Here is a 21,220-nt window from a genome sequence, read left to right as displayed (position 1 = left end):
TTCACAACCCATCATGCTCATGTCAGGCTCGATAGGGAGACCAGACCACTGAGTAAACATCAGCTGGATGATCATTTCATTTCATTAATTTCATGTATTAAAGTGGCAGTGCCATTGCAGGCCTTTCACACCCTAGAAATCATCATTGGGTATTATTGTTACACAACCCGTTTTGTTTTTCTTACAACAAAACAGTACATGTATGAGTGGAAAAAGCTGTATTTCTGTGGACACACCCAGCAGCTCATTGAGAATTCCAGGTTGAGACCTTAGGACCCACCAATTGTACAGTTAGTCTCAAAGCATTACTCTCACTACCTCTCTGTGGAGGAAATTATTCTGGCCGGTGAATCGGTTCAGACAGGACATTTTAATTTCCAGTGCAGGGAGGATACAACAGTGAAAGTGTGTTCTCTGATTTACTCACGCACACAATCACAAAGTATAAGTAGGAAAAAAGGTTAATTGTACCCGCTGAGCACAACCAACCCGTCCATCACCATTCCGAATCTGGTGCTCACCATGCACATGTCCGTGCGCTCCGGACTTGCTCACCAATCATCTAGGAGTGTTCAAAGGGGTAGTACAGGGTACAGTGCGCTTTGCCATCTTTCTATTTATAAAAGGCTTCACAACAAGGTTGGTGTAACAAAGACATTGGCTACATCAAATGCGTTTTACGCGTGGATTACAAAGATTATCAAGCGGTTCCACATTCTCTTCACTATATATGCATTTCCTGGTTGTTGAGGTGCATTCACATCAGGCGACGCAATGTTAATCTGTATGTATGTGATGGGAGGTACATGGTTTTGATGTCAGAAGTCCAGTCTGTTTCTACTCCAACAGTCAACAAGACACCGAAAATAGAGAAGACATCCTTACACGTTTTAACCATATCAGGTGGTTTAAAGTCTAGACCACCTGATGTGGTTAAAATGTGTGTGTAGTCTAGACTCTAGACCACAGGATCAATGTCAACTCCATAGACAAATGAAACATAGAAAAAGTACCCACATTTTGACACTGCCCCTTTCATATTAAAATGTAATAGTGCAATCTTAGGCTAACCTTCTGAATGGTCACTGTCATCGACACGTCCCACTGGCTATGCTGTGGCAAAAGCGACAAATTAACTTGCTGATCTGAGTGACCTTGCACAGGCATCCCCTCTCCCCTCTGCCTGTTAACAGGATATATTGAGTGGTTATGAAAATATTTGCACATAACTTAATGGAACGGGTGGTCCTGGGCCAAGGAAGACTACTATTCATGGTCAGCCATAGCAGAATGGGTAGAGAGCCCACCTCGCAATCAAAAAGGTCTCAAGTTCCATTCCCAGCCGTGGCAATGAGTCGCAGGCTCGCAGCACAAGACACTTAACCCCTATCTGCTTCCCCCCAGCACTCAAGTCTGACCACTTGGGCAGCTGGGTGAAGCCGATCAAATAAGTCAGATAACACCACAATATTTTGAAAAGGGTTCATTATGGCCCCAAGAATAACTGATTAGAACTGGTCACATACAGTCCTGCCTCCCCCCACTTCTGTTTTGCCTTTGCAGTCGCATGAATAAGTCCAACTGAGTAATTAGTCAAAGCCCATCTAGCGTACTGCTTAGCCAAAATGGAAATTAAAAAATATACAGTATTTTAAATGACAAACAGATGACAGCTTCCTGTGCGGAACTGTCTGTAGCATTTGAAGATTGTGGAAGAGTCGTCTGCTTGAGAGTCTAGGTGAGAGCAGAGATGAGAAGAGATCATGCAGAATCACAGGAAGTAGGACACTTCAACACAGATCCACATTTTGCCAAGACAACAACTGAAAAACACTGGAGTAAAGAGAAGATGTGGAGTCTGTTTTCAATTTATTTTCTTCCCTTATGAAAAAAGGATGAAAGAACTAAACTAAACATCGTCTGAACAGGACTTGGGACAGCCATCAAGGAAATATGCGTCGACCGTCTGTTTAGTCTCTGATGCCACACCGCTGTGTCACTAATCAGTCTTACCTCTAAAACACAGGTTGCAAAAGTCACATTCATACACAAAAACATGGACAGCTGTGATTTTTCTCTCTCTACTAGACACATGATGCGTGCGTACCCACGTACAAGCGGATCTCGTAAAAGGCACCGGCCTGCCCGAGATAATGATCTTTCTCTCAGTTTCATACAACTCTCTTCACCGTATGGACCACAATGACATTCAGGAATTTGAAGGGAATTAAAACCAAAACAAAACAATAAAAAGAAAAAAGCAAAGTCTTGTCTTTAAGAGTCCTGCATTTTGGCGGTGCAGGAACTTTGAGAGGAAGGATCATGACCCCCACCAAGTGCTTTGATTTGGCCCATGTGTGTGTGTATGTGATCATCTGTATCAATGTAAACTTGTATTTTGTTTGTATGTAGAAGTGAAAACATGTGTGTGTGTGTGTGTGTGTGTACGGGATTGTCCTTGGTGTCCAAAGTGCCTCAGGAGGTGTTGGTGATGGGTTTGTATTTCTTGAGTCGGGTCCACTGTCCTGTAGAGTAGTTCATCTCGAACACTGTGTCGACCAGCATTGTGGTGCTTCCGGTGCCGTCCGCCTTGGGCAGGACCTCCGTGTGCTCGCTTAGCTTGATCTGGATGATGTCCCCTTGCTCCGGGCAGGGGTTCTCTGTAAGATGAGGTTTAGGTTCATTATTACACAAATGGCAGAGGTACACTGAAATGCAAAAATACAATAGTAAAAATATAACAAGAAGCTTAAAAATCATTAAAAAATATCTGAAGTGAGAAGCCCCCACCAGGAGGACATCGCGCCTCCGTCCTACTCCCCCTGTTCAACATTCCCCACTGACAGGCACTGCCCCAGCATGTACTGTGCAGTGACAAAGATCACTCTCCCTGTCCAGCCTCCCTCCCCTGAACACCAATCGTCTTCGTATAGCCCGTCGGCCCAACCGGATGCACTGCGGTGGATTTTAAGCACTAGACTCCGCGGTGGTGGGCGGGTACTTTAGCCTTGCGGCACCCGAACGCCCAACAGTCAACCAATTCCTAATTTTAAGACTGTATCAACAGTTAAAAAGGGGTTTAAAAGCAGAGTGGAAAAGAGGAGCCTTCAGTCCATCACTACATTTTCACATGCATTTGCTTATGTGAGGAAAGGGATCTTTTAAATGTTCAAGTTTATTTCCTGTCAGATACTGATACTCACAAACACGGCAACAGGAATCAGATTCGACATTCATTTACAACAGTTATGTTAAGAGTGAAAAGATCTATTTGATTAATCGTTTCACTCCAACATGTTATTGTTGGTGAATTATGGACACTTTAGACAGTGTCTAAACTTATATTATGTGGTGCTGGGGACCGGGTAGCTGTTTAAAGGAGTGTTTGCACAATTAGAAAATATATCGTGATTAATCCCACAATTTGATAAACTCCCTTAACATAAATCAAAAAAGAGAATCAACACTAAAATGTGTACAAAATGGTAAACAGAAATATTTCTTAAAAAGACCATTTAGATGTACATTTTTAACAGGCAGTAAGAGAACTCTTGTACCTCTGGATCCAGCCATAAAGCCCAGAATGAGGGCCTTCTCTGGTCTGGTGACCTTGTTGGCCGTCTTGAACATCTCCTGGGCAGCGTACATCTGGTCTCTCTGGGGAGCAGACACAGCATATGGCAGATCATTTAACACAGCACATCCAAGGACTCAAGCAAATCTGTCTGCAAGCAAGTATGAAATCAATACAGAACAAACACAGGACCACACACTCCAACAGAAACAAATAGTAGAGAGAAATATTGATTACATACCCAATATTAGCATTATTAGCTATAAGACTGTAATACCTACAACGCTATCCTATTTATATTATTTTCCCCCATCATAACATTTCACTACTACACTATTGATAGCATAAAGCCTGATTAATACTTAGTGAAATTAACAGATCTACAAGCTCAGAGCACGTCACTGTGAGATGCGTTGTGAGCTTGTACATCTGCTATTTTCAGTGTGCGACAAAATGCACAACAAAGCATACAGTAAAATCAGGCATAAGTGTGCCACTGGTGATGTGATCTAGGACGGTCAGGTCACATAGAGAATATTTATTTTCTGAAAACTGAAGAGTATGATCCATCCCCTGATGGTTGCTTATCACGGAGGGTTTCACTGTGCTTCCGTGAAAAAAACAAATGTCATGGTGACCTCCTGTTCGCTTGTTATACCCAGTTGAAAATAGCATGTCTCGGCAAAAATACATAGTAAAACACAGGAGCCGAGATAGATAGAGGTCTAGAGTCTATCCCAAATAAATTAACCAGGAAGTGAATGGAGCAGTAAATCTTCAGATCACATTATCTCCTGGTTCTTTGTGAAAAAACGAAAAAATAAAACATAAAAAATATAATTTCGTCATAAGTCTTCCTTGGCAGTGAGGGCGTTATGACGATGTCTCGTCATAAGTCGACCTTGGCAGTGAGTTAATGGGTTAAGACTATATGAGGACCGGCAGGCGACCAGGGACAGTAAGCCCTCACTGTCCCCTCAGTGCTGTAAGCGTGACAATCTCACATGCTCAGGTTGTTCCTTACCGTGAGCGAGAGGTTCTTTTTGGGCTGCGGCTGAGGCGGCGTGGGGGTCGGGGTGGCGGCCTGCGGCGTGCTTGGCGGCTGGGCGGGGGTCTCCGGCTGGCTGGCCGTGGCGGCGGCCGGGGGCCCGTTGCTGGCAGGCGTAGATGCCGGCGTGCTGGGGGAGGCGGGGGTGGCGGGGCTGGCCGTGGTGCCGGCGTTGTACATGGGCGTCCTCTGCTTGTACTGACCGGGCAGGGTGGTGGTGGTGGTCGCCGCCGCGGCGACCGTGGAGGAAGCAGAGGTGGCTCCCCCTCCGCCGCCTCCCGCCCCTACGCCCGCCGTGGCCGACTCCTCTGGCTGCCGCGTCGACTGCAGGGCGTCCCGGCCGGACCCGCCTGCGTTAGCTGGGGAGGGCAGGGAAAAGAGTCGTCTCAGTGTATGAGATTATTCTGTCTAACCACATGGGCCCTAGCTGGGCATGTCATAACAGCCAAACATTTGGTGAAAATAGTCGATCTACAAGCTTACAATGCGCATTGTGAGCTTGCAAATCGGATATTACTGCTGAAGAGTTTTGGTGTAGAAGTAAAAAAGTACCGGTCAACATAGTGTTTAAAGGGATAGTTCACCCAAAAAAAATTACTTTTTTTCTATCGATTAGTCACCCTGTGGAGACGTGAATTCAAGGATATTCTTCAATCATTTGATGACCAGCGGACCGGTAGGTAGCGATTCTGGTAGGAGTCGATCATCAAAAACAAAAATCAGGAATTCTCCATAAGTCTCCATAACTCATCGATAGAAAGAAAGTCATTTTGGGGGTGAACTATCCCTTTAAGTGGTTACATGAGCACATTGATATTCACAGCCTATAAAAGTTATGGCATGCAGGGAAAACAAGACAGACAGACCTGGCTGTGCCTCTGAGCTGGGAATGTACGAGGAGGACGGCACCATGCTGGGCGTAGCCGGCAGGTAGCTGGTTGACGGGAGGGCGCTCTCGTTGCTCAACGCCCCCAGTTTCTGAAACACAAGACGCATGAGTGAGCAACGGACGTAGTAGGGGTGTGTGCATGCCTGGGTATGGGCTAGTATTATCATAATATAGTACTGAGATTGGGAACTCAATATTGAGTATCGTATCATAAGCCAAGTGGGGTCAAACAAGACAAAAGAGAAAAAGAGAAGGAGAGAGTGGAGAATACCTGTGTAGAGACCAGGCCAGCAGCATAGTCTGGCGTGGCGTTCTCAACCACGGTTTCCTCTTTGGCTGCTTTCTCTCCAGCCTCCGTGTCTGAAGTGGAGGACATACATTTAAGAAGAAAATCAAAAACAACAACAAAGTTATAGCACTGATCCTCAGCCAGGTTTTCATTATTTGACTGGAAGAAGACAGTACAGAGAGTGAGAAAATTCACAACAAAAGACCAAAATCTTACCCAATGTCTTTCTTCTCCTCTTAGCCTCTCTACCAGCACCAACCATGTCCAACTCCGAGATGTCCAACAACTGGAAAGCAAATCCACAACAGTCACAAATGCACTCTGTTCATGCATTCACTTCCAAACGTGGTTCGTTCAATCGATCAATCGGTAAATAACACAAAATATTATAAAACATTACCTTGACCCCCCTCTCTTTCCGCAGAGGCGTGCGGGCTGGGGGAATGGCTGTGCGGTTACTGGGAGGGCTGAACATGCTGGGGGTGGTGGGACTGCGGAACGGAGCCTTGGGAATGCCTTTCAGAGGTGCTACAATGTGAACGTAAAGAGTATTACATTGACAAAAATTCAGATGCAAATGGAAGAGAAGAATGAACACCAGCTTGAGAAGAAACCAACAAGAGAAGTTGACTAATATCCCTGTCTGCCTCCCTCTAATGAGCATGTCTCAATTCAAACTCTATCATCATAAAACGTGTGCGTGTGGGTGTGTGTTCAACTCACTAGTGGTGTCAATCTTTTTGACCAATCCTCTCCCTTTCGCATGGAAAGGCAATGTCTTTTTCAGCTGTTGGGCTGTTTCCGTGGCTAAAAAAGAAAACAGAAATGGTGATGATTTAACAGAACAGAAACTTTGGATTTTCATCAAAATAATAAACATTCAACACTTGTCTATCAACAGGATAGGATCCACACACTGGCTCTCTCTCTTTTAAAAAAAGAAAAGAAAAAAATAAATTCAGACAAATGTGAACAAAGCAGATTGAACAAATTCAATATATTTTTTTGAATTAGTCATGTTATGGCTCTTCGTGTTATACTTTTGGAATTGAAAGATCTCTAGAGCAACAGGGATGATTTTGTTAAGATATTGTCAGAATCTGCTTTGTCCACGTTTGTTCGTGATTACCTATAGCTTAAATTAAAGATCTGTTCTCCCATAACATACGGTCAATTTAAATCTTTGATTGCAGACATACCCACAGGTGTCTGCAACTGCTTTTAAACTTTGTTGTATCACACGATAGGGAAAATCTTCTGTTTTGTTTTGTTTTGTTTTATCATTGATGTGAATATGTGAAAATGAAATTGTACTGTGATGTATCTCAACGACACCGCAAATGAGGGCATGTCCTTCGAGAATAAATAAAGGTTTGAATGAATGAAATTAGCACAATTAAAGTATTCCATTTGTGTGATTTTGAGACCTGTTATGCTATGCAAATGAATAGAGAGAGAGAGAAGAAATCACTTTTTTCCCCACTCAGAGCACAGGAGACACAGGAGACCTGTGATGCTGTTGTGCGTGTTAGTGTGTGTAGTATATACAGTACAGCACTTGACAGAGGGAGATGGCTTACATTTCTGTAGCAGCTCTGCCCTGAGGGTGGCACTCTTGGGCTTCCTCTTGAGCTGGAAATGTTTGACAGGGGGTGTGAGCGGTCCCACCAGGGTTGTAAGGGCATACTTGTTCAGGTACTGGCACTCCAGTGGCAGCATGGCGGAAGCTTCACACTCATTCACTGGGGGTTCGAGGAAGAGGAAGAAACTTTGAGTTGAAAAAAATACCTACTCTAAAGCAGCCACTCATTCTGAAGTTCTTTCATATTGCAATTGGAGCCCGAGCTAAGCCAGACATTTGGGTCTGATGCCGATTTTGAAAAAAAAACTAAACAAAAAGGAGCAAACTCTTGAAACCAATTTGAAAAACTATGATAACATTTTACTTGTAAATTAAAGTTACATATAATATATAAATAAACTGAACTTCATTTTATGTAACTACTTAAGCCCTATTAAAAGCAAAAACAAAATAGCCGAACTATAAGCACACAAACACAAAGCGTCAGTGTAACGCCTTTTGAGGGTGTAGATCTGCCATTTTTGAACCAAATTCAGACACATCGGCAGCATAATTGCCAATTTCCAAAAAGTAAAATAATGGCCCATATATCGTCCATACCGATATATCGGTCTGGCTTCAATAATAAATGTGAAAGATGTGTAGGATGAATTTCTGGAAGCTGTATAATGTCAACTTCGGCTGTTGGCAAAAAAGAAAAGAAAACGTTTTTTTGCCTGTTTCCTGCACAGAGCAGAAGTGAGCAACCGGCATCTGAACCTTCAGGCTTCAGCATTACAAAAACAAAATAACAAGTTTCCAACTGTTAAATTGCTGTACTTTCAGTTTGCTGCCCTGTTACTTGGATTACTTGGCAAAACAAACTTGATAGAGCAATAGATCAAAAGACTAAAACACATCTTATTGCGTACAAGTTCAACAAGAACATGTATAGGACTGAAACAGATGAACAGGCTACTAGCATAACAGGTGTTCATGATGTCACTTATTTGAACTCCCAGACGACCACACAAAGGTCTGCCATCACTGATTACTTTGAGCTATAGTAAAGAGTACTTCAAGCATATTGTCTCTCACTCTACTTCATTCCTCATTACAGACTCCTTTGGCAGTTTCATGATGCATGCTGCTAACCCAAGCAGAGACCAATGCAAATTATTTTCAGTAGTCCACATGCAAAAAATACACTTTATTAGCACATTTTATTCAGAGGAAGTTACTCAGTAAGCATCAATATCACCCTTATGTGCTACTGAAAACTATCTTAATCGATCAATTGCTGTATATGAATATGTAATGTAAGATACATGGGCAAATAGATAAATGCAAATAAAGAAATCCCTTAACCAGATGAACCCCAGCGTCCCTATTCTAAAAGGCAAACACTTGGCACAATCCTCAAGTATAAATATGAAGCATGTCAGGAACAAAGTGAGGGAGCAGCTACTGTGTCGTCCGTCCACTTTGCTATTTGGACATTCAATTTCCTTCACACTTAATAGGTTCTCCTCTAGACTGTGGAACCATTGGCGCACTTGTCTGTATGTACAAAACTTAACATGGTGGAAGTCTTTTTATTGTATTTATTTTTCTTATTTTTATGTTTTGTATAGTGTTTTTATTGTGATATGGATCCCCCTTGGGTCTGAAATAAAGATTGAGTTGAATACAACTTCTGACAATCAAATTAACTGTATTCCAGGAACGGGTGCAAAGCAGTGTTCATATCGCAACCTTTAAAAATAGTTTGGGCACAGAGAGCGACTATTTGATGGTCAGACTTCATCACTGCACAACGCACTGTTGCTGGAGCTACGTCAGGATAGCCTGGTTGAAACACGCCTTAAAGACTTTTCACTAGCAGTGAGGATGGGGTGTAATAATCAGGTGTTTCAGGTCTACTCCTATTCTGATGAGAACATACTAGGATAACATAATCCCTACCTTTCTCTCGGAGTTCCCCTAGGATGTCCTGCACGTTGGGGTTCTGCTCCTCCAGGTCTAGATTAAGGGAGCCTGTCTCTGGGAAGGACTTGAGGATGTCAGCCACCATAAGTACCCAGGGCTCAGAATCCACCGTAGCCATTTGGATGATTTCTGACAGGGCCTCCTTCATCTGAAAAGAGTGGAGCAGTGTGATTGTAAGCCCAGCGGTTGTGTGGTAAAAATGTAAAAAGGACAAAAGGGTCAAAAAGGTTGAAATGTAAATTCTGCTGCTAAACTGTGCAGTGAAATAACCGGGGGAAAATGTTTTACCATTAACCACTTGAACCCTAGTGTCCATATTCAGGGCATGTCATAATAGGCAAGTATTTGGCTATAATTGCCAATCTACAAGCTCACAACACATTGCAACTTGTTTTGAGGTCGTAGATCAGCTATTTTCAGCAACAAGATTTTATGTAGAGGGAGAAAATGAGGGGGCCAAGGACAAACCCCTGGGTGACCCCGGTCAAGTGACTGAATAGTGTGACTTGAGAGCTCTGACAATAAAAAGGTTAGGATTATGCTTAACCCCTTATGCCCTATTCAACAAACGTTCACAAATAGCCAATCTACAAGCTCACACATTACATTGTGATGCGTTGTGAGCTTGTAGATCTGCTGTTTTTGAACACTGAACATTCTTGAAAATGTATGCATATAATATTTATAATTGCATGCCTAAAATGGGGACTCACGGTGAAAGTGATAAAAGATTTATTTCAATTTGTCAGGACAACGAGAAGTGTCAATCATCTAAATTTACTGACACTATGATGTAATATCCAAGCAGTATACATAAAAACAAACTGAGGATTCAATGCAGTTTTCACTATTGTAAGTCTCACTCATTTAACTTTATTATGACAGCCACAGTCAACATACTGTACATTGCTGTAGTTTGTATGTATACTGTATACATACTGTAGGTGTATGCACCTTTGCTCAAATTGCATGCTTTATCAAATCTCTCCAAGTAACCTATCATTTGCTGAATCTGAAAATAATACAGTAAATGTGTCAAGTGGTAAGTGTGGCAAAGGTTTGAACAGTGAGCACACTGTCACTCAAGCAATCTTGCAGAAGTCACAACATCCTCATGGATTAGAGATGAGCCTGTTGCTCTTGAGGCTATAGGCACGGCCAATTTATGAATTATTATAAATGATATTATACTGTCTTCATAAGCTATAACCAACCTTACAAAAGACCACTAGTGACTCTGAAAGGGTGCCAAAACTCACAATAACACATTTACACAGTTTTTGAGTAATTTCTTTTTAAGACAGAGAAAGACAAGAACATAGTAAATGTGCATTCACACACTGTTAACTTCTTTCCACTTGGACATTTTAGTAAAACACATAGCCTTGGATCAAGACTATCATATATGTACGAAAGTAAAAGTCAGACTCAATAAAATACATCCATGATAAGTCTTGATCCAAGGCTATATAAAAACATGGATTTTTGACCAACGTTTTGCATACAACTGCAAACAGTAAAACCATTGAATATAAATTTAACAAGTCAGAGAGATTATAAATGGAACGGTTCCACCAGTAAACTCTCTGAGGTTGGATGAGGATTTTACTGTGCAGCCCCTTACGCTAGCCTTGGATCAAGACCATCATAGATGTATTTGATCGATTTTGAAATTTACGAAAGTAAAAGTCAGACTTGATAAAATACATCCATGATAGTCTTGATCCAAGGCTACATAAAACATCAAACATGTCATTTTGACCGACGTTCCGCAGACTTTTGCATACTGTACAACTGCACACAGAAAAACCATTCAATATCAATTTAACAAGTCAGAGGTAATAAATGGAACGGTTCCACCCGTAAACTCGGACTCAATAGAAGTAAAAGTCGGACTCAATAGAATAGATAGTCTTGATACAAGGCTAGTACCGCCCCTTATGCAAGCGTATGGCTGCTGCCATGCAACAGATGCAGACTTATTGCAACACACACACACACACACACACACACACACACACACACACACACACACACACACACACACACACACACACACACACACACACACACACACACACACATCTACAGTGTGAACTCTCTCAACAATGTACCCCCCCCCCCCCCCCCCCCACACAAGATCTCCAGCAGACAGACAGATCAATGAACCCAGTGCAACCTGCTTCTTCTTGCTAACGTTAGCCAGTGTGTTAGCCGCTGTCAACAATAACGGTATCAGTGAAGCTAACTAGCTAGCTTGGATGAACTGTGTTGCATGTTATGACCACAACACTGTCTCGGTTAGAGAGAATAGAGACAGTGGGGCGACAGACATTGATTGAATACTTTATTAACAGTGTGCCAAAAAAAGCACAGAAAGTACAGTTCTATACAAAAGGATGCTAAAATGATTAACCCCAAGAAAGCACCATGGCTTGTTTCCATTGGGCTCTTGTGTTTTCAAGCAAGTTGGTTTGGTCTTTTAGATTATTATGACACGGTTATTATTGCTATTGTTTGTGAAGTCAACGGCTAACGTTCCACAGCTTATGTTAGCATTGATACCATACCGTTGACTCCAAGCAGCAGCATTTGTGGAAAGTAACTAAGTACATTTACTCAAGTACTGTACTTTTTTTTTTTTTTTTTTACTTTAGTGGAGTATTTCCAATTTTCTGTACTTTTACTCCACTACATCTCAGAGGCAAATATTGTACCTTTTACTCCACTACAATTGAAAACTTTAGTAACTACTGTAGATTTTGATTATTATTACAAAACATAAATAAACAAACAAACCACTTCAGCCCTATTTAAACTTTGGCAATTTGAAAACAGCCAATGAGCTTGTAGATCTGCTATTTTCAAAAGATATATAATACATTCTATACAATGGTACCTTGTGAAATGGGACATTCTGCACAATATAAGTACTTACTACTTTCTACTTTTGGTACTTTAAATACATTTCGATACCAATAATGTTGTACTTTTTACTCAAGTACATTTTGATTACCGGACCTGCCGGGACAAGAGTGTTTCTACATTGCAGTATTGATACTTTTACTTAAGTTAAAATGTGAGTACTTTCTTCCACCACTGAGAATGAGCCGCAGTCACAGCAAATGTAGTAAATGTACTTAGTTACTTTCCACCACTGAGCAGCAGCATCAGCTCAGTGGTGGCTCACTGGCTCTACAAAGTAACTAGTACCTTAAAGTTTTCAAATGATCGCAGCGGAGCAAAAGTATAATATTTGCCACTTAAGTACATTACTCGAGTAAATGTACTTAGTTACTTTCCACCACTGGTAGTCACAGGCACAGCACAGCCACAGCAACCCACCTCGTCCACGGTCCTGCGGGGCAGATGCAGCATCCCCAGCAGCAGCTTGAGCTTCACCGGCGGCGACAGGCTGGAGAAACACAGGCGTATGTTGTCGATGACCGACACGGTGAGTAGCGAGGCTATGCTGGAGGGCGCCCACAGCTCGTCCGTGGATCCCAGCTTGTTGTGAAGCCACAGGCCGGTGTCGCTATCCTTCATCGACGCCATCTTGGAAAAAGAAGTGCTTTTCGGTCGGGCATTTTAACGGGCTACCTAAGAGAGAGAGAGAGAACGTCCCCAGCGAGGACCCCACCCACCCTCATATTGTGTGTTTCTGTCGTCTGCTTGATGATAAAATGTATTTATTGTTTTATAAAGTTAGCAGATTCATTATTATTATTATTGTTGTTATTATTATAATTAATAATATATATATATATTTTTGTATTATTATTATCATCATTATTATCATCATCATCTTCATCTTCATTATTATTACTATCTTTATATATACCATTATTATTATCATGTGTGTCTGTTGATTTTGTTTGATAATAAAATAAATGCATCCAATGATGGGGGAGATGGATATTTATAGTATTATCAAATTAGCAGATTCATTATTATTATTATTTTACTATCATCATCATTATTATTATCATTATTATTATTATCATCATCATTCCCACCCTCATGTGTTTTCTGTTATATGTTTGTTAATTAAATAAATACATCCAATGATGGGTAGGCTACTTGAGTAAATGTAGGCTACTTAGTTATACAACTGATCATCATCATCATTATCATTATTGTATTAGTTATTACCTTATTTATACTTTGTAGTTCGCCAAAAGGAACAGATCTACAAGCTATAACTTATAAGATATAGCATCATGTCCCTTTATATTCATTAAATACACTGAAAGTCATCTATGAATCAACTTAAATTTCAAATCTATATTGTCACATTGCATCACACGTTTCCATGTGTGAAAGGGGGGGGGGTATGTACAATATTCCTCAAATCGCAGTTATAAAAAAGGAGTCACAAGAAAAGGAAAATGCTTGTCAAATAACAAAATAACAAATATACACTATAGGTGTGTACTAAAATAAAATAAAATAAATAATGCAAAGTACCGTAGCCTCTTGGGCAAGTATCATCACTTAATTCATAATGTACCTTTTACCTCCCTAGAAATGTAGTGGAGTCAAAACAAAATACACTATATATTTTTTTAGCGGCGCTAGCCGCTCTATACCTTTAGGTATAGAGCGGATATTAGCCCTCTATACCTGGCTTTTGCGTCAACGTTCTGATTGGTCAGGCTCGCCAAGGTTCTGATTGGTCAGGTCCGTCAACGTTCTGATTGGTCAGGCCCGCCAAGGTTCTGATTGGTCAGGTCCGTCAACGTTCTGATTGGTCAGGCCCGTCGAGGTTCTGATTGGTCAGGTCCGTCAACGTTCTGATTGGTCAGGCCCGTCGAGGTTCTGATTGGTCAGGTCCGTCGACGTTCTGATTGGTCAGGCCCGTCAAGGTTCTGATTGGTCAGAAACACATATCTATGACAAAATGTATCAAAGGCGCCGCTACCTTCACACAGGTGTGATTTTTTAAATGTAGTGGAGTGAAAGTCATAGGTATCCAAAAATACAAATATTCAAGTAAAGTACACATACTCAAAAGATTACTTAAGTACAGCACTCAAGTAAGCCTACTGTATTTTGTCACTACACTGGTCATATAAATACTTTATATCCTGGTCCTGACCTGGTGATATCCTATGTGCCCCTTTCGATTGAAGGAGCACCTGAGTGGAGAGAGTGAGCAACTTGCTGTACCTTGGAAATTCAGGATGTCACAGAAAATCCTTCTGCTTTGCTGCCAGAGCTTAGTGGCAGGGGGGCATCACTGTTTGGAATGGGAATAGCCAGGCTAAACACTCCCAGGAGTCCTTCAGAGTAGTGGTTCTCTCTTCTCTCTTTTTCATGTCAAGGACACCTAAATTAATGTGTATTTGGCCCCCATCTGAAAAGATTTTGATACTGATACTGATACTGTGTATAAATAGAGCCATGGGGGTCCCCGGACCGCCATAACTCCGAGAGTGTACAAATGGAACCAAATGGATATCCTCCATCATTTATCTGGGGACCCCCTGGAACCCCCTCAAGGACCGCTAGGGGTCCCTGGACCCCACTTTGAGAACCAATGCTTCAGAGGATGGTCCATTTGACAAACAAAACAAACAACATTGTGATGCTTAGTGACAAATAAACCTTGAATCTTGTCATATTCCTTCATTCAATGTAGAAATCATTGACTATATAAATGGTACACTACATTATGTGTAGTAATTACCTGTCTATAGAGCAATTATAGCTAACCCACTAAAAGACAAACACAGCACAGGCCTTTGTAGCCAAGAAGTATATTTTATTTTAGCCAACATTTTATTCCCAATGAAATAAATACCCCTTGGCTTGCAATATTATTCTTCTAATACACATTTTGCAGTTCTTCACCTAGAATTCAGAGTGGTGTAAAGTAACTACTTTTATTCACAATTTTGAGTTATTTTTTACTTTACTGGAGTATTTCCAGTTTCCACTACTTTTACTTCTACTCCACAACATCTCAAAGGCAAATATTGTACTTTTAATTATATAATTACAGATCTACAAGCTCACAATGCATCGCATTGCGACTCATAGTGAGCTTGTAGATCGGCTATTTTCAAATGATTTTTATACATTTGAAAACTTGTGAAATGGGACATTCAGCACATTCAGCATAGAGTATTTCTACATTGCAGTATTGATACTTTTACTTCAGTAAAAAAATGTAAGTACGTTCTTCCACCACGGCAAGAAATATACGCCTACTTTTATTTTAGCAAAACATTTTATTCACAATGAAATAAATACCACTTGTGCTTGCATCATTATAATGTTACTAATGCACATTTTGCAGTAGAAACAGTTTTATTTTTTATTTAAGTCCACAACCGGATGTTCTAGTTTTGTTATTTTTAAATGTTGCTTTTATTTTGAAGTCATTGATCAGGAAGGCCAAGTGTTTGTTAGGATCGGTTTTCTTGACACTGGTGGAAGATCATATCGTCCTGCATTGTGAACATTTTTACCAATTGTGAGTACATTGTAAAATAATGATGTCTGTAGGCATAGATATTTATCGGTATGGTTACAATTCATTTGGCAATTGTTAGACGTATCATCATCTGAGGCGGATGATGGCACTATAGCCTATGTTATGAATGTCGTTACATATCTCTATGTAGGCCATATAATAAAAGGCTAATAATAATGAGGTTGTTTACATATTCCAGGTAATTGATCTACATTTCCATCGTTATGGCGTCCAGTGGGATTGTGCAGGCAGCGATGCTTCTTCTGGCCGTGCAGCTGCTCTGTCTCCGGGCAGTTGATGCTGAGGAGACAGGGACCGTCATCCCTGCTGAAAGTAGGTCCATTTTAGCCCTGAAACATGACTGTCATATCATGACAGTCATGGATGAACTTCAACCTGGTGTTTGCACTTTCTCCATTTACAGCCCGTACATCTACACAAACGTTCAGATTTCAAATATAAAGTGCTTATGCCATGGCCACGGTGGTTATAATTGTACTCGGGCCCGCATAAGTACCCGTATGTTCCGTATTGTTCAATAAAAAGCATTTTAATCCGATCGGTGACCATTTTCTTCGTTTTTTCGCCATAATGCTTTTAACTACGCGACCCCGTAGGTTGGGAGGTGTATTGCACTTTGATACATTTTATAACTCTATGAGACCGATCGGATTAAAATGCTTTTTATTGAACAATACGGAAGATAAGGGTACTTTTGAGGGCCCCGGTCCCGCACATAATTGCAACATCCGTGGCCATGGGGTATGCACTTTATATTTATGAAATCTGAACGTTTATGTAGATGTAAATGGAGAACGAGCAAACACCAGGTTGAAGTTCATCCATGACGGCCGTGACAGACGACCGTCATTTCATTTATTTTCCATCCTGTGCGGCGCTTTCACCTGTTCAATAAACAGTGTATTTTGTGTGTGCATAAATACTGTTGGCACAATGCTGCTATATTCCCCATTAGTGACTAATGATTACCAATCTCAGCCATCTCTTCTTTGTTGACATGTCTCATCCAGCATAACATGTAGGCCTGGCCTACTAGGCCATTCATTCTAGTTGGGTCTATTAAAAGATCATATAGGTCCCAGTCTGGGTCCGGAAGAGACCCATTTTTCTGCTGTCCATCTATTTACCTGTCTCTTTTTCCAGGCCGCCCGTGCGTGGATTGTCATGCATTTGAGTTTATGCAGAGGGCATTGCAAGATCTAAAGAAAACTGCTTTCAACCTTGATGCAAGGGTATGTGAAATATATCTTTAGACCCATGGATTTTATCTGGTGTAACATGTATATATATATATAAAATATTATTATTATTATTATTATTATTTAAAGCCACCAAGGAAACATCCTGTAGCCTACATTTTGTATAAAGAAAATTGGCTTTGGGTTGATGTGCTCAGCCAGGCTGGTTGTCTTATATAACGGAAGGTATTTTTTCTCTCTATTCATCTTATTCAATAGACAGAGACGCTGGTACTGAGGGCAGAGAGAAGGGCTCTGTGTGATTGTATGCCCACCAATTCACTGCGTTGAACACCGGTCTACATCACACCCTGTCTGACGCAAACAGTCCTCTTCCAACCTTTGCCTGATACTCAGTCCAGGATATTTCATTTTCTCACATTTCAGCAATATGGGTTTTGATTTGACTCCATGCATCATTATACATAATATTGTTTATCTTTTTTCAAATTAAATGTGAAACCACCTAGAGATTTTGTTATATTTTAAAACATTACTTGGGAATTGTAAATCAGCTTGATTATTTGTTTGTTTTTGCTGGGTAAAGGAATTGTACATTCTCATTCGGTTCATTTTTTCGTATGAGGCAGCTGTTATTTGTAAACCCTAGTGTAGAGGGTACACTGTAAAATGTAGATAGAATCCATACACAATGTATTTCTTGAATGTGTTAAAAGAGATTTATCTTTATGATTGCTATAAATGTCAAACAGTAGCATTACACACTGATAACCCTATCATTTGTTGAACTGTGCCAACAAACTGTAACAGACGTAGTTTAGTTGCTCTTAATAATCAAGATTATTTTACTAAACCGCATTATTCCATAATAGCTCTATGAATTGATTTCTAACCTGGTCTACATTGTGTGAAGCGGTCAACAGATAAGTAACTTAAGTTGCATACACTGCAGTAGTAGTTACTATAACTCAAGTTGCATACACTGCAGTAGTAGTTATTATAACTTAAGTTGCATACACTGCAGTAGTAGTTATTATAACTTAAGTTGCATACACTGCAGTAGTAGTAATTATAACTTGAGTTGCACACACTGCAGGAGTCATTATTATAACTTAATTTGAACACACTGCAGTAGTTATCGTCTCAAGAGCAACAAAGTGTGCCCAGAACTTCCAAACATTATTTTAAGCCAGCATGGAGCAGGTGGAGGTTATTTGTTTAGAGTAAATTAACTGGTTTGTTTAAATTTAGCGCAATGATGTAGCATGAATCTAGAGCACTTTTTATTAACTTATTCTCAGTATAGGCTATATGTGTACATATGTCAATTGTTTGTACATATCTTCTAAAGTAAATGGAGTCATCAGTAATTATGTAAATTGTGTCATTGGATGTTAAAAAGTTATGACACCCTACCAAGAAACTCAGTCAGGGGGGATTGCTCACTATTGTAGTTGTGTAAAGTTGTTTGTCTTTACTGTATGCAATGTAGTAAATGTATTTGAAATTAGAGCGAAATGTTAGTATTAGATGAACCGCTATGTTGGGTTGGGACTGTGTGGGTGGATAGAAGAATTTGTGATGGGAGACATAAATGTTAGTTGCTTTATCATTGATGTACTTTGGAGAACATTGTTCTTAGTTGAATCTATGTCACAGGAATTGCCTTTAGTATCTTAATATATTAAAAACACTGTCAAAATCCTCACTGCTTCACTTTCTAAGAAAAAAAAAATCTAAGAACTTCTTCCACAATGGCACAAATCTATGCAGGACATGATCAATTTATGCATTTCCTACACCCAGTAACACACTTCCCCATCAGGCTTTGAATATTTGAATATTCCAGTGGAATGCATCACTGATCACATAAGCAGGCAACCAGTAATCCTTGAGAATTACATCTACTAACTTCTACTAACTTCTACTAGTAGATGTTCACACTAGAGCCATATCAATTTTATGCAACTGCTGACTGCATAGAGATAAGTTAACTAACAGAAATAAAGAAAAAAGTATTAGATGGATATCAGCAATTTTTTAAGTTAGTTAGGCCATCTCTTCCATCAGCAGAATATGTAGTAGATGGACAGTCATGGTTGATATAAAAGAAGGTCAAGGTCCAAAGCAGCTCCATGTCCTGATCAAAGTTGCTGATATAAGGATATAATTGTTTATCGATGACATCCTGCAACTTGCAAGCTGAATTTGATCTGACACATACTCTTTTTTAGATACTTATTATTGTGCAAAACATGACCAACATCCCAAATAGTTTACCAATGGAGTCCAAATTTTTGTTATGATACACTTTAATGTTTAGGTTTTGTCCTACCACTTTCCAAAATGATCTACACAAGCGACCTGGGGCAGACAATCTGGGGGTAGATATTTGGGAGTAGTATGGCAACAGTGGTTTGGGAGAAACTGGCCATGTGGGAACCAGAAAGTTCCCGGTTTGATCCCTCCTGGATTCATGTAGAAGTGTCTTTAAGCAAGGCACTGAACCCCTAACTGCTCCCGCTGGGTGGGTAGGTAGGCTACACCGCTAGTTACCCCAACACCCCCATTTCAATGCTCAAATGATGAACTTCAACCATATCAGTACTTCACTCCAGGTTCAGTTGTTCGAAAAGCTGTGGCCTGCAGAGATAGTCACAGAAGTGCTGTTGTCAGGTCTTGCTGTTCTAAGCTAATCTCATCTTCCAATGCAAAACATCTTTACTTATTTATGAAGGGACTTGAAGTATTTACAAAAACAAAACCTGCTGTCCCTATCCACACCACTAGGAGGAGCCCTAAGCCAAGACAGGACACTGATGATGTCGCATCAATGCAGCACTCCCCATTCTCTTCTCCTCCTCATGGCAGTAAAAGCTGGTTCTCTGCAGAGATCAGCATATAGGGGGAAATAAATAGATACAGCCACAGTAAACACAAACCCCAAGACTCTACAATGGCCACGAGGACTGTTGGCAACCAGTCCACCTGCAGTGACCAGGCAGGAAATGCAGCTTCAAGGCCAATGCCATCTATTGCCAGCTAGACACAAGCAAATCCCCTTATAGATTACTGCAACAGAGCACATAAGCAGTCTCATATTGACAGTAGTACCCTACATCATTGTTTTACTGCTGTCTGGGTTTTAAAATTCCGGTGGATTTCTTTCACTGCATTAGAATCATTTTGGAAAGGTCTCATCATTTTTTTTTTTTTGTTGTGCTTTTCTGTAGAAGCCAAAGAGGAAGCGAGATATTTGGGGTTGGGCTATTTGTGTTAATTCAACTATGCAAATGCAAAAGTGGATTGAATTGATCCAAATGATAAAGCTGATTTGTTCTAAAACAAAGTACTAGGTAGTGGAGAAAAAGTAGAATTACTTTTGCTCTACCTAGGGCCTATACCTTCCGTACTGGTCCTCTCATGGCTGGTCCTATTGTTGGCTGCCATATAATAGTAATCAGACACTAGCATACACGCTTTTGCATTTTGGATAGTTGGCTGATGGCTAGCCACCAAGACACAGTATGGTGAAAAGTTAAACCTCTCACATTTGTCCTGCACCTTGTTTCACTATGGGGTTATAATAATGTGAACATAACACTATTCAGGGCATCTAAAGGAAGGAAATGCAAAAACACAATGGGTCTGGTAGCACAAAGAACTAAACCTAAACAACAAAAACAAAAAGTAAAAAATGTCAACATATCCCATTAAGCACATTACAGTTTAGTATTATAAAAAGAAAACATTCTGGAAGTGAGGCCTGATTAGCTCAGTCTGTGAAAGCATGGCATACACTGTTGCATTGAGAATTAGCTGAATCACCTTGAAAGAGCCTCACGCTGCTTTCATGTAGCATCTTCTCTGTTTCTCTCAAGAGGCCTTTCAAGTTCTCTTTCATCTGCTCCTGTGGGGAAAAAAAGAAAAGACTGGATTGTTACCAGTGTGTTGAAATTCTCTGGCAGGCACAGTTATCTGTGTTTTGTTCCCCTTCTCTCCCGTCTCTCCAGATAAGTTTGAGCTTGCTGTGAAGGTTTGCCCACCTCATTCAACCACAGGGCAAATTCAGCATCTTAGGATAGATTCACCCGGGACACGTGCTAAGCTGCTGCAGTCAAGTGTTGTGTAACTGTATAGATAGTGGGTGTGGCAGGGCTAAGGGTCACTAG

The 21,220-nt window shown here is 40.6% G+C and overlaps 2 protein-coding genes across 2 annotated transcripts; one reads left to right on the top strand and one right to left on the bottom strand.

Moving 5' to 3' along the window:
• Positions 1 to 1,852: 1,852 nt before the first annotated feature.
• Positions 1,853 to 12,941, bottom strand: nelfa (negative elongation factor complex member A). The gene is made up of 11 exons (XM_084042899.1): positions 12,696 to 12,941; positions 9,327 to 9,498; positions 7,381 to 7,542; positions 6,524 to 6,607; positions 6,201 to 6,328; positions 6,017 to 6,086; positions 5,783 to 5,871; positions 5,489 to 5,600; positions 4,599 to 4,981; positions 3,558 to 3,657; positions 1,853 to 2,660 (listed from the first exon to the last, which is right to left on the bottom strand). Exons 1-11 carry the CDS (start codon positions 12,903 to 12,905, stop codon positions 2,476 to 2,478), a joined length of 1,695 nt encoding a protein of 564 aa, XP_083899025.1. The 5' UTR covers positions 12,906 to 12,941; the 3' UTR covers positions 1,853 to 2,475.
• A 2,823-nt stretch (positions 12,942 to 15,764) lies between these two features.
• nicol1 (NELL2 interacting cell ontogeny regulator 1) lies at positions 15,765 to 18,596 on the top strand. Its single transcript, XM_084042649.1, has 4 exons — positions 15,765 to 15,828; positions 16,028 to 16,161; positions 16,993 to 17,081; positions 17,307 to 18,596. Exons 2-4 carry the CDS (start codon positions 16,053 to 16,055, stop codon positions 17,376 to 17,378), a joined length of 270 nt encoding a protein of 89 aa, XP_083898775.1. The 5' UTR covers positions 15,765 to 15,828; positions 16,028 to 16,052; the 3' UTR covers positions 17,379 to 18,596.
• The last annotated feature ends 2,624 nt before the right edge of the window (positions 18,597 to 21,220 follow it).

The sequence above is a fragment of the Gymnoscopelus microlampas genome, assembly GCF_963454915.1.
Source record: "Gymnoscopelus microlampas genome assembly, chromosome: 19".
Classification (NCBI taxonomy): Eukaryota; Metazoa; Chordata; class Actinopteri; order Myctophiformes; family Myctophidae; genus Gymnoscopelus; species Gymnoscopelus microlampas.
The sequence above is the reverse complement of the archived record's forward strand: the minus strand, read 5'-3'. Positions and strand labels throughout refer to the sequence as shown.

Excerpts from the sequence above, each read along its gene's own strand:
- nelfa (XM_084042899.1), bottom strand. The coding sequence starts at position 12,905 with ATGGCGTCGATGAAGGATAGCGACACCGGCCTGTGGCTTCACAACAAG. Across the intron at positions 5,872-6,016 it reads GAGGAGAAGAAAGACATTGG|ACACGGAGGCTGGAGAGAAA; the intron begins GTAAGATTTTGG and ends CCTCCACTTCAG. Across the intron at positions 3,658-4,598 it reads AAAAGAACCTCTCGCTCACG|AGAGACCAGATGTACGCTGC; the intron begins GTAAGGAACAAC and ends TCTGCTCCCCAG.
- nicol1 (XM_084042649.1), top strand. The coding sequence starts at position 16,053 with ATGGCGTCCAGTGGGATTGTGCAGGCAGCGATGCTTCTTCTGGCCGTG. Across the intron at positions 16,162-16,992 it reads GACCGTCATCCCTGCTGAAA|GCCGCCCGTGCGTGGATTGT; the intron begins GTAGGTCCATTT and ends CTCTTTTTCCAG. Across the intron at positions 17,082-17,306 it reads CTTTCAACCTTGATGCAAGG|ACAGAGACGCTGGTACTGAG; the intron begins GTATGTGAAATA and ends CTTATTCAATAG.